This window comes from Pollachius pollachius (assembly GCF_949987615.1).
Source record: "Pollachius pollachius genome assembly, chromosome: 17".
Classification (NCBI taxonomy): Eukaryota; Metazoa; Chordata; class Actinopteri; order Gadiformes; family Gadidae; genus Pollachius; species Pollachius pollachius.
The window spans coordinates 12744506-12761772 of record NC_136950.1 but is presented as its reverse complement, the minus strand read 5'-3'; the positions used below and the strand labels follow the sequence as shown (position 1 = coordinate 12761772).

Genomic DNA, 17267 nt, shown 5'->3' with positions numbered 1-17267 from the left:
CCTACCTGCCATTCCGCCATTTTGCCCATTATTGACATTTTTCTGATACCTCGGGTGGATCGAGCTACCTGCTATCTCAGCTTTACTCACAGAAGTTATTCTTTACTTACTACCTGGACAAGATCAGCTCACCTGGCCATAAAAGCGCTCTGGGCAACCTGGTGACGCATGCGCAAAGCGCGTGTGTGCACCGACACCCTTCCTGGGAGAAGTCGTAGTAAAAGCGAAATGATGACTGGAATAAGTCGTTTGAAGGCGTCATAACATTGCAAACAGGTAACGGGAAGTAAGCTAAGCACGACAGCCTAGAACAGGCCTATGTTAATGCGGAAACTATTTCGATCCTAATATCTTTCCACTGGTTTTAACCAAATAGACGGAGTGAGCGTGATTATTAGTTCAAATAAAACAATGTCAAAACAGAACTTGAAGGTTAACTGCCAAAATCATTGCATTTACACAAAGGCTATACATACGCATTGTAAGAGTCATAATTTATTTATCCACTGTTTATTTCTAATACATAGCCTACTTGTGTAGGCCCCTCGGGCCAAGAGCGAATGAGCTCAGATCTCCTTTTCTCTCTCTGCCCCCACCCTTTCTTTTTCTCTCCACACACACACACACACACACACGCACACACACGCATACACACACACACACACACGCACACACACACGCACACACAGGCAACCACGTATGCGCACGCGCGCACACATACACATGCATACATAAGCAAACAAACAAACACACACACACACACACACACACACACACACACACACACACACGCACACGCACACATGCGCACCAAAGTGATAATGGGTTGTTAGTCCAAATTATTTGTTTCAAAGTCTCTAAATGACCAGAGAGGGTTATCAAGAACACCGTGTGTACGGCACACCGACTGCTTTGACAACTATATTAACATATCGTTATTTTATTTATTTAATCAACATGCTCATTTACTTTTCGGTCGACTCGAGTTGTACTTTCCAGGCAGCGGTTTATCGATCAAATATTTAGAACAAGCATCTTCAAAAGAAAGCGCACAATCAATAACGGCAGAACAGAATACCTGTCATGATATAGGCTACGCAAGGACAAAAGTGTGTGCGCGCGTGTGTGTGTGTGTGTGTGTGTGTGTGTGTGTGTGTGTGTCTGTGTGTGTGTGTGTGTGTGTGTGTGTGTGTGTGTGTGTGTGTGTGTGTGTGTGTGTGTGTGTGTGTGTGTGTGTTTGCGTGTGTGTGTCTGTGGGTGTGTGTGTGTGTGTGTGTGTGTGTGTGTGTGTGTGTGTGTGTGTGTGTGTGTGTGTATGTGTGTGTGGATGAACAACGATTTTTGAGGCATTGCGGTTCACGGAGATAACTACAGGCTACAGAAGCAGGCTATAAAATCAGTCTTATAGTGTATGTGTTGTATGTTAAAGACTGTCATGCCGTTTCAACATATTTCCATTTGTCTAGGGCCAGGTTTGAAGCAAACTTGCTTCCTGAGGCCTCCGCCAAAATACAACTAAAAAGCTATATAGGGGTATAGGATCATAAAACGGGACGAATGTGTACGTTTGTGTGTGATAATAATACTAATACTAATAATTAATATAATAATAACCATAAGAAGGCTTATACAAATTGGCCCTAGTAATAAAATATAAAAAATATCAACGCCTATTTTAAAATACCTGTTATTTATGCTTCATATAAAATAAGAGAATATATAGCCAATATTTCCATGAACCTGTATATGGTTAAGCATATAACCTAAGAAAATGGTTTTATATTGGCCTAATTATTGATTGGTTTATATTCCGTATTCCATGTCGTAGCGTGGGCCTATACCCTTATAGTAGAACAAGGCTATCAACCATCAGAGATCTATGAGGGAAAACTATGCACCTTACACTTCAAAATATGCATCCTGATGTACATTAACATTATGATAGACCCGACTGCCTACAAGGCTCTTCAAGTATTGGACCGTCTTCAAGACCAATTGAACGCATTTTGTCACTGAGGCTTCTTCAATGGGCTTTTAGCGCCATCTTCCTTCTGGAGGCAGCACTATCATTCATTTCGGTTTTCAGATAAAGTGAATATTTGTCGTACTGAAACAGAACCAACGTCAAGCCTAATGTAATTTATCTGCACATATTTTATCAGAAATTTACCAAAGCAACAAAACCCAAGAAACATAACCCCATATCAGTTGTATAATAAAATAAATACGAAATTCACGTTTTGAATGCTATTTCTCACACAATTGTCATGCTTATGATAAGATGTTTTTGATTGACGCGAGTATGTGTCAATGAAGTCCGTGCACGTGCACGCGCTTAAGGAGACTGAGGAAGAAAAGTAGTTGATGAGCTCCACCGCATAAACAAAACAAAATGTAGTCCTGTAGCGCCATCGTGTGGTGATATAAATTCATAATTGTATTATTTTTTGGAAGATATGCCCCTGTTCTTTATATTTCATTAACGTAAAATAAAATGTAATTATTTTTTGCACATGTCGGCACATTCCCTTAAAAGGAAGAGTGTATGAGGGTTCACGGTTTGGAAGCAAATGAGGAGACTTCATTATCCATAGTGCACTTCTCAAGCCCCTTTCCGGCGGGAATGTGTGCAGCAAAGATATATGACCGGCTGAGAGCAAGAACCAGTGCGAAAGGACCAGTAAAGGACAAACTGGGGCTTAACAGGTGAGAGTCAGTACGCACGCTGGTAATTTAATAATATGACCTTGAGATAGCTCATGCATTGATAATTAGCAATGTTTACTCAATGTAGATTGTCTGTGTCTGTGTTTTTGTGTGTTGTTCCCCGTGGCGGCAAGCTATTGCTGTCTTATGTCACCTCATTGCTCTCACCTCTTACATCAGAAAGACCCTCCTTTCTGTAGACATTGAAATGGTTTGGATAACTGATAAGGGAGTGCATTCTGAAAGCATTGTGTGTGTGCAACGATGTTACCCAATATCTTGGTTGCACAGTTGGTTTTCTGTAATGGCTGTGTGGTTTATGGCTGTGTGGCTTCGGGGCAGTCAGACAGGCTTATCAATGTGTTTGCAACTGTGAGTGTATAGTAGTGTAGCACGCACAGGCCATACTAAAGATTATTCAGAATTTACTAATTGAGCTCTAGTTGTTCATAATTAGCCTCAAGACAAGAGTGCTTTGTATACATAATGGAAAGAAACTAAAAAAAATGTTTATTCTGTTTGACAGGTGTCAAACATGTCTGTCGATTGGGTAGGATATGGATACGCAGCCCTGGTCGCCTCCGGGGGGGTAATGGGCTACGTCAAAGCAGGTTAGTGTTTATTTTAATTTGTAAATATATAACCTCTAATTATCTCCCATTGTAGGCCTTTTACGTGTGTTGTGAGATAAAGAATGAAGATTATCATATGTGTTCCCCTGAAGTTTCTCCACTTCATCTCAGCGTCTGCTGCTGTCCTTGACTCTCCCCAGGCAGCGTGCCCTCCCTGGCCGCTGGTCTAGTCTTCGGTGGGCTTGCCGGCCTCGGTGCTTATCAGGTCTCCAAGGACCCTACTGACGTCTGGATCTCCCTCGGTAAGCAAGCTAACATATGTTCTCTGTCTTGACGTGTGGGGGACATATTTTTTTTTAAATCTTCAACCCATGTTACTTCTTCGGTTTCAAATAAGGTGTAATCGCATTTCTCTATGTTTTTAATTCTACGTTATCAGCTACGTCTGGAGCGCTGACAGGCGTCATGGGAAAGAGGTTCTACGGGTCGAGGAAGTTCATGCCTGCAGGTCTGGTCGCTGGAGCAAGGTAACCATGTGATCAACAACCCTCCTTTAACCACTCAGTAACAACCATACACATTGTGACTGAGTCTCACCGTGGTAAATATCACATGGGGAATATGTATGATTCACATGTATATGATATACACGTTGCATGTATGTTGGTTTTAATATTCAGAGTTCTCATACACTGCATTTTTTGTAAATCATATTTGGGTGCTCCCAGCTATATTGTGACTGTTAATTGCTGCTTTGAAACAAAGACCCATTTTACCTGGAAATGTATGGCTCCTTGTGTCCTAAAAATAAATGATGTCATGTTTGATCTTTTGTTTAACTCTTTTTGTTATTTTTCTTAGTCTTCTGATGATGGGGAAGCTTAGCATGGCGTTGCTTCAGAAACCCCAGGACTCCTAAAGCGATTTCTACTGCTATGGAAGGTTTTCACTTGAAATCCACTCTGCAATATCTTCAGGACCAGCCTGTCAACACTCGCTAATATTGTTTAAATGCTTTGCATGTGTTTTGTAAAAAAATGTTAAGTTGATGAATAAACAAATCGTGTTTATATAGTACTGTGTGTTTTGCTTAAAAAGGACACAAACTCTGGTATATTGTAAAATGTTTACAAAATTACGTTTATTTACTGAATCATACAAATTAATTTGCCATTATTTGAAAAGAATGTAGTAGAACAGGAAATAATCACTTTCAATGCAAAGATGATCTTTATGGCCTACATGTGGTAAACAAACCAAAAGATAAACAGCGATACAGCATTGGTACGACCTTTCTCTGATGCCATTTAGACAAGCAAAACAACTAAAAACCCTTCAGATACAAAACGACCTTTGACCATAAACACAAATTTATGAAGAACTTCTGGCCACTAATAGACTTCAATAGGCCAACCATGTTGCCCATCCACTCCCCTATTTAGATTTGACCACCTGATCTCCCAAGTTGAAATGACCAAAGCACACGGTCATAGTTCCTGCAAACATTGTATCCAGCTCGCCATAAAAAAGTGCCAGCATGTGAGGAATCGTGGAAAGGACTTCCTCAAAAACAAGGACATAAATCGGGTGAAATATTAGAATTTCTACGAAGATGAACGGAGGATTATGATTCAGATGTATATGGAGTTGCTTACATGATGAAATCTAGAGTCTGTTTTTATAAAAGTACAGTTAATACAGTTTGGAGGGAAAAAAATAAACTCTGGTCCCACTCAGAGAATAAAAGGTGCATTCAGCAACGCAGCAGGAACTCCTTTTGTGCCCGTAAAGTGACTCAGACCTTGCTAAACCCCCAACAGCGAGTGAAGGCAGCCGACTCAGTCCCCTCCGTCGGGCTACCGATTTCCCCCATATTTGGACGTCCAGTCCACCCTGCCGTGGACCGGCTGTACAGTGGTGGCCCGGGTCAGGAGGTTTCCGGAAGGTTTCCCCAGCGCTGCATAGCCGCTCCCCTTCACCTGAGTTCGGTCCGTCCTCCTCTTCCATCCCTCGTAGTCTAAAAGATCACACCGGTCAGTCAGTCAATCGAATCCATGGCATGAGACACCGGCTATAGTTCAGTTTGACTACTGTCCACAAGGACGTAAAAACTGAGTTACACTAAGAGATATATCTTAGTCTTTACCTTCGTGACTTTCACCCATAGAGGAGTTGGATGTGGGCTTGGCCTTGGAAGATTTGCTTTTATCTTTTTTAATTTCAGGAGAGGAAGAAAGGTTTACTGAAAGAGGGTGAAGCAAGTGGAGAAGTGTCAGAGTAAAGTACAGCACAGTGAAGGATCTGAATGAGAGCTGGAGAATGAGTTGATAGAGAACAGTGTAAAGCTGAAAGAATGATCAGGGCTGCTCTATGGAAGTCCAAGTTGGGCTAAGATCAACTTTGAAGAAATAAGTAAGTAGATATATGAATGACAGATGACCAACTCCATTCCTGAGACAATAACAGCAGAAATGTCTATAGCCTTGAGAAGACTACCCTATGGCCACAGTTTTCTTTTGCGGGTGACTTAAGAGATAAACATGGGGGAGGTGAAGACCTACTTGTGTGTTGGCCGGCCAAGGGAGCCAGCTGAATCCTCTGGCCCACAGACCCCACCTCCTTCTTCTGGAAGGAGGGCATGTAACCGCCGGAGAGGTTGTACTTGGTGCTCACAAAGTTCCCTAAACGACAGACCGGATTGGGAAGAAGCCTCTTCAGGATTAGGAACATTTGTATATATATTGTGTATATAAAACTTTTATCTATCTATTTGTGCTACTTTTTATATGAGATATTTGGTTTAATGTAAAAAGGTAGTTCTAATATGCAAAACAAACATCATACATCCGTGGGAGATATGTTAAGTTGATATAAGTCTAAACACATACACACACACACACACACACACACACAGTAGTGAGGTGTTTCTAAATTCATGGGCGTGAATCTTATCACTTGACAGAGATAAGAATTCACATGAACACCTCTGGCTATGAGGGAGAGGCTACTGTTTGCCGCAGTTTGTGACACTACTAATAATAAAGGCTTGATAGGACGGATAAACACGTGATTGAAGTCATTCAAGTGGGCAAGCAACGCCTTCGATCCACTGTGGTCCACCGTTGGTCGTGGATTGTTATCAGTATAATTAGTCAAATGTGTCATTGTTCCTCTTTGCGGGAGATTTAGATTCTTCTCAAATTGAGCCTCAGTTTAGCCTCTGGGTTTTCTTAGTTCTCGGCATAGCGTGTGTATTAGGAGACAACAGCAGGGGTCTCCAGCTCTCTGCCCCTCTTTTGGTATTCAACCAGTTGGTTGAATACCAACGCCCCCCCCCCACCTCAAGTCTGTTACACCAACTGCCATGCCGGTTGTTAGTTTATCTGCCTTCGCCCCCGGGCTACCGCGAGCGCTCAATCAATACAAAGTTTGTTTACCCCCGGTTAATATTACCTCAACGATTCAGCCATGATGTGCTCAATGACTGCCAATGACATGTGGTGTAAAGTTCATTAACATGTTGGTTTTGAAGCCGGTGTTGGCAATGGAATAATATAACGACAATTATAGCTATGGCTAGTCATTACGGGACAGGTTGGGGAACTGACAACCGCTTGCTACTGAAATACCTTTGCAGGGATCAATTTTCTCCAGTATTCTCTCCTTAACAACCGTTTTCTCTGCCGTGCTTTCCATTGACTTACTGACCCCCTCTTCTACCCTCGTGGCAACGACAGTGAGATGAGGGAGGGACGCATGCAATGGGTGAAGAAAACACAAAGAAAGACAGAAAAGTAAATGCAAGACAACTGAAGGAAGGGCGCAGGGGGAATATGGGAGGCGTATGACTTTCTTTTAGAAACCAAGGAATGCAATGGCAATTTGGAACGCGGCCCTCCCATGAACACACAGAGTGTACACGTGAAACCCGTCAGTCTTTCTCGCAAAGCGCTGAAAGATCGTATTTGCTGCCCAGGTCCGTGTAATACTTAACGTTAAAAATTAAAACAGTTGAATGAGAAGAAATAAGTAATGGAATGAATGGGCCCCACATCTAAAACAAACAGAGGTGGCTGAAGGGCCCCGGGGGCCCATGAAGAGACACTTGATCTTACACCAACAGTCTTAATCTCATGAATAAGAAATGGGGAGGGAGGGACAGGAGCAGAAGAAGAAGAAGTGAAACAAGGAGCGGAGGCACGCAGACAGAGTGAAGGAGACGCCGGGAGAAGCAGCACAGCATGGGCACATATTGTGTATCGGTCTACATGACAAATGAATTATACAGGTCTGCCATTGCTCCCAGAGCCCGGGCCTCTTTAAGTGCACTCAAAACAAGCGCTTTGTTCCTGGCCCCCGTTACCACTGATCAGTCAGTCCAACACATTAGCCACGTCATTAGCATTTAGGTGGACACAAGAAGTGTCAAATTATTCAAGGCCAGGTAACCCTAAGAGGCTGCGGCGTCGGAGTACGATAGGACATAACAGGGATAACCAGGGTCCATTCATTATTAACGCTCCTCGTTGCAATGTAAAAATAGCCGCCCTCTGCGCTACACCTGAACACCAGAGTGGTTCAATGAATTGTGCTGGGAAAACCTGGTGACTGCTGTTTGATTAACTTTCAGGCCGTAGCTAATTGTGTGGTGCTAGCTAATGTCAAAGTAATGTTTTTACAGATTCCTGCAATGCATGGCAACGGAACGGAAACATTGCAGTACAAATGTGTTTTTTTTCTGCACAGCCTTATTTTCACACAGAACAAACATCTGCTGTCTATGTAATTCAGATGGTGCCTTACCCTGATTGGCTCTGTGGACCGATACACCTCCACCAATAGGAGCGAGGGGTTTGGTCACCACGTTGCTGCAGTTGTCCCATAGGTCCCGGAGCGTGGCCCCGCTCAGCTCCTTGTCCACGTTGGAAGGCTGGTTCTTGCCTATCAACCCTTGAGCAACACAGGTCATGTGGTCATGCACCGCTTTCTTCACACTGAAACTTAACACAAGCTGGAGGCCAAAGCGCTTCTCAAGGGGGGGCATTTCTTTTGAGGTTCCATACCTTCATACAAAATGTACACAAACTGAGAACAATATCTATCTATGGAGAGCATTTTGGCCATTAACTAATGTTCTATATGCCTATATCTATCTAATCTATTAATTCAAAATTACAATGACAATATATTAGAGGTCTACAACTGTGTTCATACACACCAGTGGCTCCACTATGATGTATTGTTGTTTTGTGATGCTCCCTACCTGGCAGGTATCTTGATTGGCTGAGATAGTGCTGTCGTGCAGAAGACACGGGGACACTGGCGTCTATTTGGCCGACCTTGATATTGCTGGGTAGCTTGGTAACTGTGCTGAAGGAATACAATGGCTTCTGCTCTTTAGGCCTGCAAGAAGGAGAGGAAATAAAAACATACTTTCAATCCAGCGGTCGAGGAAATCCAAGGAAAGTCAGACCGATTTACAGGATCTCCTCTAATTAAAGACGGATGGCCGGAGAAAGGTGTTGAATGTAAAATAATAAAATAAAATAATATATATGGATTATAGATAGACGATTTTTGACGAACAACGATCCAATAAAAGAGAGAGAGAGCGATCGAGCGATTGAGTGAGTGAGTGAGTGAGTGAGTGAGTGAGTGAGTGAGTGAGTGAGTGAGTGTCTGTATGTGCGTGCGTGCGTGCGTGCGTGCGTCATTATGTCATTCCAGGGATAATGTGTTCATTGACACACACGTGTGTGACCAGCGGCGGTGCACATGGGGCCTAGAGGCAGGAACTCACTGCCGGAGCTGCTCCTTCAGGCTCCTCTCCTCCTCCACGTGCCCCAGGCTGGGCCTCTTGGAGTGGGGGACGGCGGCCTCTGTGGGGTCCGAATCGTCCCAGCTGTCAGCGGCGCGGACCCCAGTCTGGCCCCAGCGCCGGCGGCCGGTCTTCAGTAGCCCTGCCCCTGCCGCACCGCCGTTCTCACTGACCACCGCCGCCGCCGCCTTCTGGGAAGGACGAGACACTGGACTCCATAACCAGGAACCACCTTTAGTTATCATGGCCACTATCGATTCAGCTCTCAAACTAAGGCTTTATTTAGTTAATGGAGAGTGTAATCATAATGCCCATATTATAATGCAGTCTCATAATAATAAAATACTGAGTCTTAACAATTCAGATCCAGGCAATCCTGAGTTCTTACCCCATCCGTTATTTAAACAGTAAAGACCTGCCCCCCCCGGGGTATTCTCGGATTCAACCTTTAGGGGGTCTTAGCCCCAAATAGGATGGTGATTTTTTAGGTCTGCAATGGTTTATGATGTAGGCAATCACTACCGTAAAAAGGGGACATCCAGGGGGATGATGTGAAACGGGGATAGGAGGATTTTAATGAACTTTTGGCTGGGGGGGGGGGGGTCAGACCCCTTAGCCCCTAGTCTACAGCGTCCTCCCCCTTATCCTTTATTAAACTAGTCTCACTACAAAATCACCCTTCCATTGAAAGATTTACTCGTCGAAATCCGACCCAATCATCCAATACTGGTGTGGCGCCAAATAACAACAAGCCCTTAAGTTCAAACCGAGCGAGAACACGCCCTGACGGAGTCGACCCGTACCGTATGGTGGCCAGGGGCTCCGTGTTCGGGCTCGGCCTGGGACACGGGGACCTGCTGCGGGGGCTGCTGTTGCTGCTGGCTCTGCTGGGGGTGATTGTTGGGGGACCGGGTGGAGGAGGTGGACGAGGCCTTGGATTCTGGTGAGGAATACTGCTGGGGGGTCACCTTGGCCGGCTGGACCTCGTTGGGGGACTGAGGCCTGGCTTTGACCTTCCGTACCTCCTGGCTCTGGGATCCCAGCACCTGGCCCACCTGGAAGTAGGGGTAGCGCAGCGACTGGACCCACAGCCGAGGGGAGGGATCGGTGAAAGGGAAGGGATTTTTAGATTGGGATGAAATGCTAAGTTAACAGCGTTCAGCGTGTTTAGGATGGTGCCATCGTCTTGTGTGTTCAGTGTGTTCCTTTTGGTTTAACACACTTGGCGACGTGTGCACAAGAGGAGATGGCTCCTTAAACCCCCCTGTTTTCAAAGTGGAGGTGAAACCGTCTTTTTCCATTATATAGTTGTGTTCTTGGAATAATTCGTGACCTTGGCAGAATTTAAAACCCCCCTGAAGGCCATTTGCGCAGGGTGATGTAAAACGACAAACAACGAGATCCCTGACTCACACTCACAGCAGGATATATGCAATTACAGCTTTTCATATCCAATTGCTTATGAGTCACCGATGCTGATCCTGAGAACCAGCTGATTCACTGGCCCCATGTTACCAGGGAGGTCATGTGACCGGGGAGCTGGCTTAGGCTTAGGAAACACTTTAGATGATTAGCTTGACGCAGTTCTGGGAACAGGTGTCTGACATAGAAGATGGAATATGGTGTTTAAACCAAATTAGAAACGTTAAATCACATTTCACAGTATTATTCCGCTGTACTCTGATACTAGTAGCATATATAAATGTATGCAGTGAATGCTGTTATGTCATACATTTTATTAAGCGTTTTTACCACTGACATACATACTTTTATCAGACCATTTGGAGTAACAACCAACCTTATTAGCAAACAGTTTTTTAAGTGATGCAAATGGCCCAGAAACACTAACAACAATGCACCCTTTCGCATGCAAACGCAGAGAGAGCCTTATTGTTGAGTTTGTTTGGGCTACCCCGCGGAGGACCTGTGGATGATACTCCCTATCAAAGGCATTCAAACGGACGGATTAGCATGGGAATGAAGGGGGGCATTATGAACGGAGGCCTTTAACTTGCAGAGTGGCCGCTGTCACCGCGTCTCCGACCGCCCGCTCTGACAGCCGGCGTGCGTCTCCTGTCTCACCTGCACCGCCGTGGGCCTCTTCTTGGGGTCCCACTGCAGCATGTCCCTCATCAGGGCAATGGCCTCGCTGCTGGCGTTGGGGATGAGCGTCTTCAGGTGGGTGGGCACGCACTGGGGGAAGCGGAAGCTCATGGCCGAAGCCAATTGGTAGCCCTCCGGCCAGTCGGACTGTAGGAGAGGAGGAGGAAGGTATTGTGAGAAAATATACACGCTATGACGTCATTGAAAAAAAAAATCATGCACATTTGAAAATCTTCTGTGGAGACATCCTTTGATCTATTTGGACCTTACTAGAGCTTGGCTTTGAGACCCTTAGTCATAAATAACTCAGAGACCAGAGTTGTGCATCACATTTGACGGCACCGAAGACGACTCTGTACAAAAATGTCTCTGCTGAAAAGTTACTTTTCCAAAATTACACACCCAACTGTATAGGCCATCAATCCGGCAGAGTTTATGCAAATTCATTGCATTAATATTATTCCTTAAAACCCCTGACCATGGCTTCACCATCATGACCATATTTGGTGATGGTGGTCTTCCTATGCACGGGCTGCATCATTAGCGGCACCTCACTTTTCTTTTGACTTTAGCTTCAGTTTTCCACTTTACAAAAGCGTGGGCATGTCAAAACCAACGCTGAGACCCCCACCTTCTTGACGGTGCCCAGGACCTGGCAGATCTTAAAGATTTCGTCCACCTCGCTGTTGCCAGGGAACAGAGGTCTGAGGGTGTACAGTTCGGCCATGATGCAGCCCACCGCCCACATGTCGATGGGAGAGCTGTAGGTGGAGGACCTGAGCAGCACCTCAGGAGCACGGTACCTGCAGAGAGAGAGGGAGCGAGGGAGGGAGAGGGAGATAGAGGGAGAGAGAGAACCAGCATTCTGCCGTGAGCAAACCAAATAACACTCAATTTATAAAACTCCCCTCACGCACAAAATAAATTTCTTCATACAGACTGTTTCCTATAAGAAACTTTCTTAGAATGTATAAAATAAAATAACATTCCCTGTACCTTACATCCCACAGGCTTTAAATAAGATTCAAGTAAAATAATATATACTGTGTATACATAGAAAATGTGGTGTTTGGAACATGCAAAGTGGAGCTCTGTTACCATCTGGTGGAGACGTAGTCGGTGTACGGAGGCCTGGAGCGGATCTCTCTGGCCAGGCCAAAGTCTGCGATCTTGACCAGCTCCGGCCCCATGCACAGCAGGTTCTCTGGCTTCATGTCCCGGTGGAAGAAACCTGGCAGCACGACCAATGCATATGTTAGAGAACCCCAGTTTGTGCCATGCTTATAACAAATTTAGTTTAACAACCAAAGCTGAATACACTCTCCATGCGCACACTTCTGTCACACACTCTTCACACAGGCACAAGTCAGGGAGACATCACAAGCAGCGAAGACTACTTTGCAACAGAAGTCATTCAAATGGAAGCACGCTTAATGGTAAAAACTATATTACAGTGGCAAATGAATGACAGAGCGAAGCGTCTTACCGTGCTTGTGCACAAAAGCCAACCCAGAAATCACTTGAAACATGATGTTCCTAATCTCATTCTCTGTGAACATCTTATTCTCCCTAAGCGCAGGCAAGATGGCAGCAAGTAAAAGGATGGAAACCGAAACCGAGAAAGAAAGGAAGAAGAAAAAGAGAAAAATAGAAAGATAAATTAGTTTAAAGGACAGGGACAGCGTGGGGAAAAGTACCTGCATATTCCATTGCAACATTTGAACCTTGACATGTATAAGGCAACCACAAACTTTAATTTCGTGTTGTGTTTTCCGGGCAGAATTCACTTGCCCTCATTGCGTAGGACAAGCCTTCATAGTTCTCCCTTGTGGTTGCATTATAAATTCGTACATACATGTGTGTGATCCACACATCCATTCACAAGCGCAGTACCGGCCCACCTTCCACCCACAGAGTTAGGCGGGATTGCTGACATAAGAGAGTTGCAGAGGGTTCACCAACTACAAGAATATGTTAACTTCACCTGCACTAAGTATAACAGAATCAGTCGACTGAGTGGCAGTTAATGAAGCCAGTTGATAAAGTTATGTTTTTCGTTTGTTAAATATTTGTTTTATTGCAGTACTGACTTCTTCTGTGTAATCTATCTCCTCCTAGTGGTCCAAACAAGCTTCAAGCAGCGTACCTTAACTGTATTTCCATTCAAAAAGAAAATACAAAGTACATACTCAAAGATATTGATTGTGCAGATGTAAATGCTTCCCCATTTCTGGTGAGAGCGTAATGAGTGTTACGGTTGGGTCAGATGATTATCTTATCTCGTAGTGTGTGCTCCCCACTCTCGTATGTCTGCGACAGGTGAACAACAGCGCCACCTACCGTGTTTATGCATAAAACACAGGCCTTGTAAAATCTGAAAGCTTATGTTTCTGATCACTGATTCTGGGAACAATTTGTTTCTGCAAACATAAACAAAAAATATTATAGATATCTTGTGAGTGTTCTCACGAATGGGCACATCAATTAATAGCTTTGTTTGTAAGCATAAACGTGCGTGCTTATTGGTGATTTATTGGCTGTGGTTGAGAGCAAAAGACAGTTTGCATAAGAAAAGTGACGGACAAAATGATTTTTACTCTTAGGCCATAACAGATGTACATTTATGAAAGCATTATGATATCATTGTTGTATTGGATCACACCCCTTCTTCATCCTGAAAAGGACATTGTACAGGCAAACGTACAGCCAACATGATAAAAAATAATTGTTTAAAGTTAAATGTAGTTTAAAAAGTGTGTATTTCATGCCTTAACATGAATGCGCTGTTGCCCTTTGTCTCTGCAAATAGACCAAAGTTAGGTTTAGTATATTCTGTGTTAGTATATAATATGCCGAGGAGTGGTTCCGTTTTTCATTTCATTTTACCTGTCTTTCATGAGCTGGTAGAGGTTCTCCTTCATGTACTCAAAGACAAAGTAAAGGTGGTCGTTCTCTCTGATCACCTCCTTTAGTTTCACCACGTTGGCATGGTTCAACTTCTTCAAAGACTGCCACACAGGAAAATAAAATTCAATGCAGGTGACTGGAAAATGTTACCCAATACTCTGACTAATGTGATATATATATATATATATATATATATATATATATATATATATAGATACAATATATATATATATATATTGTATCTATATTGTATATATATATATATATATATATATATATATATATATATATATATATTACCACAGCTATCACTACTTCTACTGCAAATAATAATAATAATTGAAATAATAGATAAAAAAATAATTAATAAATTAAACAGCAGGCACAATTCCACAATTAATGCTCCATTCCGCCATAGATTCCTACCTTGACTTCTCTCAAGTTCATGCACTCTTCCCATGAGTAAAACTTCCTCTTCATCCTACACAACACAGAGGCCATGATGAAGACAGGGCGCATACATCACACTCATTTCTTTACTAAATGTCATTGGGCCACCTCATCAATAATACAAAACCCAGCGCCTCGGATTTCAGCTTATTTCTTTCTTTTCATCAGGAACATTCCCGGCATTGGGTCTGTAACCTGAGAACGCGCTGGTCGTGTTAAACTGCTTTCATAACTCAATGACAGGTGTCTCTTTCATCCAGAAACCCTTACAGCCGTGGTCAGTCCGTACACTGTTGACGGTTTAAAATTAATATTAATGAGTGAAATTACATAATGTGTGTGTCAGTGAAGGTAATCTGTTACACATGAATAACAGACACGTGACAAGATTTTATAAGGCAGTGTTTCACAAATGCAGGTTCCCCTAGAAGTACTTTGAAGGATTGCAGAGGGTACTAGAACAAATTAGAAAAATAGTCTATTTTCTGTTGTTTTAATATTGGTTATGAAGAATTAGATCATTAAGATCATTTTAATTGAATAGTTGAATTGGAATTGCACCTTGATAAAATTCAGTAAATCTAAATAATGACATTGAAGTTTGGTGAATCAGAAAGATTGAATGATTTAGTAACATTAAAAAAAAAATCAAACCCTATTAGTTTTTTTTTTTTTCAGTTTTGGACTTGTGAAAGGGGTTCTTGGCTGCAAAAATATCTTCTACGTGGTACACTAGATAGGAAAAATGAGCACCACTGGCATAAGGTCGCACTGTGCAAGACCGAAATTGACCTCTGTCTTTGGAGTAATGCAAGTGCTACGGAGCACGACAATATCTGGTTCCTGTTCTCCGGGCAGCCGCCCAGTGGTGCTCATCTCGCCACACGCATACACCAACACACACACACACACACACACACACACACACACACACACACACACACACACATAAATACACAGACCAGCAGCAGCAGCAGCAACCCAACACAAGCTGGGCTGTACTTTCACTCCTGCTCACACCCCAACCACAGGTGTAGTCTTACACATAGAGCAGCAGCTTACCAGTTAGTTGGAATCACCCCCACCCCCATCTCAAGGTGCCTCATCCATTATGGAGACCCCACCCTGCCGGACGCATGCATGTCCAAAAGGACCCCGTTGAAATAAACGCTTGTAAACTGAAGTACGCTTTCCGCGGTGACGAGAGGGTGTGTACGTAGTAGTGTGGTTTAGTGTAGTGTCGTGTCATGTAGTGTAGTGTAGTGTATGTACGTGTATGTGTGTGTATGTGTATGTGTATAATGTGTGTGTGTGTGTGTGTGTGTGTGTGTGTGTGTGTGTGTGTGTGTGTGTGTGTGTGTGTGTGTGTGCGTGTGTGTGTGTGTGTGGGGTGGATTTGTGAGGCTAACATTTCAACAGCGTTTTGGGATTTGTTTGGTTGTTCTCTTTTGTATCAGAGGCCTGGTCAAAGCATGGTCTGGAGATAGACTACAATACTGCAGGGGAGGACGCAGCTTTTAACGTTTCAAAGTCAATTATTTGATGATTATGTTATATGACATGCATTTATAAGGAATGAATCAGGAAACAAGATTCATTTTAAATAACGCCATCGATGGAGACATTAAACAAGATGCCGCTAGGGTCAATCCAGTCTTCCCTATGGGTGAGCAAAGCCAACCATCAACCGACCAGACCCCAGCAAGGAACTGTATCTCACCATGTAAACAAGGACTGACAAATCATATCTTATCTTATCACTAGCTTTGGTTTCAGCCCCACAGCTTCTCACATCAAGGCATTGCGATCGAGGGTCTTGGTTCTACACTTCACAGGCGCTACAACATAAGGCCGCTCACCTCTTGATGGCGACCAGCTCTCCGGACTCGATGCTGCGGCCCATTAGCACGCTGCCGTAGGTGCCATCCCCAAGCTGCCTCAGCGTGGTATAGCGGTTCATCATGGCTCAGGCCTTGTTCACTTCATGTGAAAAAGTACCGTTGGAAAAGAGCTAAAGTGGTTTTGGTTCATTGGCTGTTTGTTTCTTCTATCGGCCGATTCTGGAAAGACCCATTCCTTGCCACTTTCAAATCAAATTCAGAGTCTTTGTCTTGTGGGTCAGGGGGGGGGTTTGGAGTGGATAAGGAAGGGTGATGAGGCGTTTTGGGTTTTCACGATGCATCTTGGATCAGCAACGGATCCATCGTTTCCCTCTCTCTCTCTGGCCGGAGTCTGGGATTGGTTCAACCGACCGTTGACTCAGAGTCCTCGCTACCCTTTGGGTGAATAGGAGAAAAACGTCAGCCCCAGCACACAGAGTGAGGGAGAGAAACACAGTGAGAGAGCCAGTTAAGAAAGAGAGACAAACGACACGAAGACAACTGGTTACCGCTAACCAGGAGTGAAGATCCACAATAAAATAACCTGACAACTGAGTCAGTAACTTTAAAAGGGCTGGGCTGGTTATCGTGCATTAACTCCAAGTAAAATGGATTATGTGTGCATGAGTGAGTCAGAGACTCCAACATGGCGGCCCCAGGGAGATGACAGAGCCAGGCCCAGGTAGATTAGGGCCTACAAGAGATGTAAATAGAACATTACATCATAGCCATGCTTACCAGCAAGCTTGCCTTCTAGTAGCTTGCCTTGCAATAGGATTTGATTCCCGCCATGGACTACAGTAATGGTGCTGTGTAGAATGAAACATTCAG

At 43.8% G+C, this 17267-nt stretch overlaps 2 protein-coding genes across 2 annotated transcripts; one reads left to right on the top strand and one right to left on the bottom strand.

Annotated features, from left to right (window-relative positions):
* The first annotated feature begins 2656 nt into the window (after positions 1–2656).
* On the top strand, positions 2657–4342 carry tmem14ca (transmembrane protein 14Ca). Its single transcript, XM_079754956.1, has 5 exons — positions 2657–2706; positions 3233–3317; positions 3479–3580; positions 3718–3805; positions 4140–4342. Exons 2-5 carry the CDS (start codon positions 3242–3244, stop codon positions 4195–4197), a joined length of 324 nt encoding a protein of 107 aa, XP_079611082.1. The 5' UTR covers positions 2657–2706; positions 3233–3241; the 3' UTR covers positions 4198–4342.
* A 373-nt stretch (positions 4343–4715) lies between these two features.
* mak (male germ cell-associated kinase) lies at positions 4716–16519 on the bottom strand (the record flags this gene model as incomplete). The annotated part of the gene is made up of 15 exons (XM_079754390.1): positions 4716–5295; positions 5425–5520; positions 5840–5959; positions 6908–6994; positions 8082–8228; positions 8542–8681; positions 9079–9287; positions 9900–10175; positions 11179–11346; positions 11831–12002; positions 12298–12430; positions 12686–12768; positions 14086–14207; positions 14533–14587; positions 16416–16519. 15 exons carry the CDS (start codon positions 16517–16519, stop codon positions 5135–5137), a joined length of 2073 nt encoding a protein of 690 aa, XP_079610516.1. The 3' UTR covers positions 4716–5134.
* Positions 16520–17267: the final 748 nt, after the last annotated feature.

What these genes read in the sequence shown, in the direction of transcription:
- tmem14ca (XM_079754956.1), top strand. Translation starts at nt 3,242, where the DNA reads ATGTCTGTCGATTGGGTAGGATATGGATACGCAGCCCTGGTCGCCTCC. An exon ending in TGACGTCTGGATCTCCCTCG is followed by an intron (nt 3,581 to 3,717) that starts GTAAGCAAGCTA and finishes CTACGTTATCAG; the next exon opens with CTACGTCTGGAGCGCTGACA. An exon ending in GGTCTGGTCGCTGGAGCAAG is followed by an intron (nt 3,806 to 4,139) that starts GTAACCATGTGA and finishes TATTTTTCTTAG; the next exon opens with TCTTCTGATGATGGGGAAGC.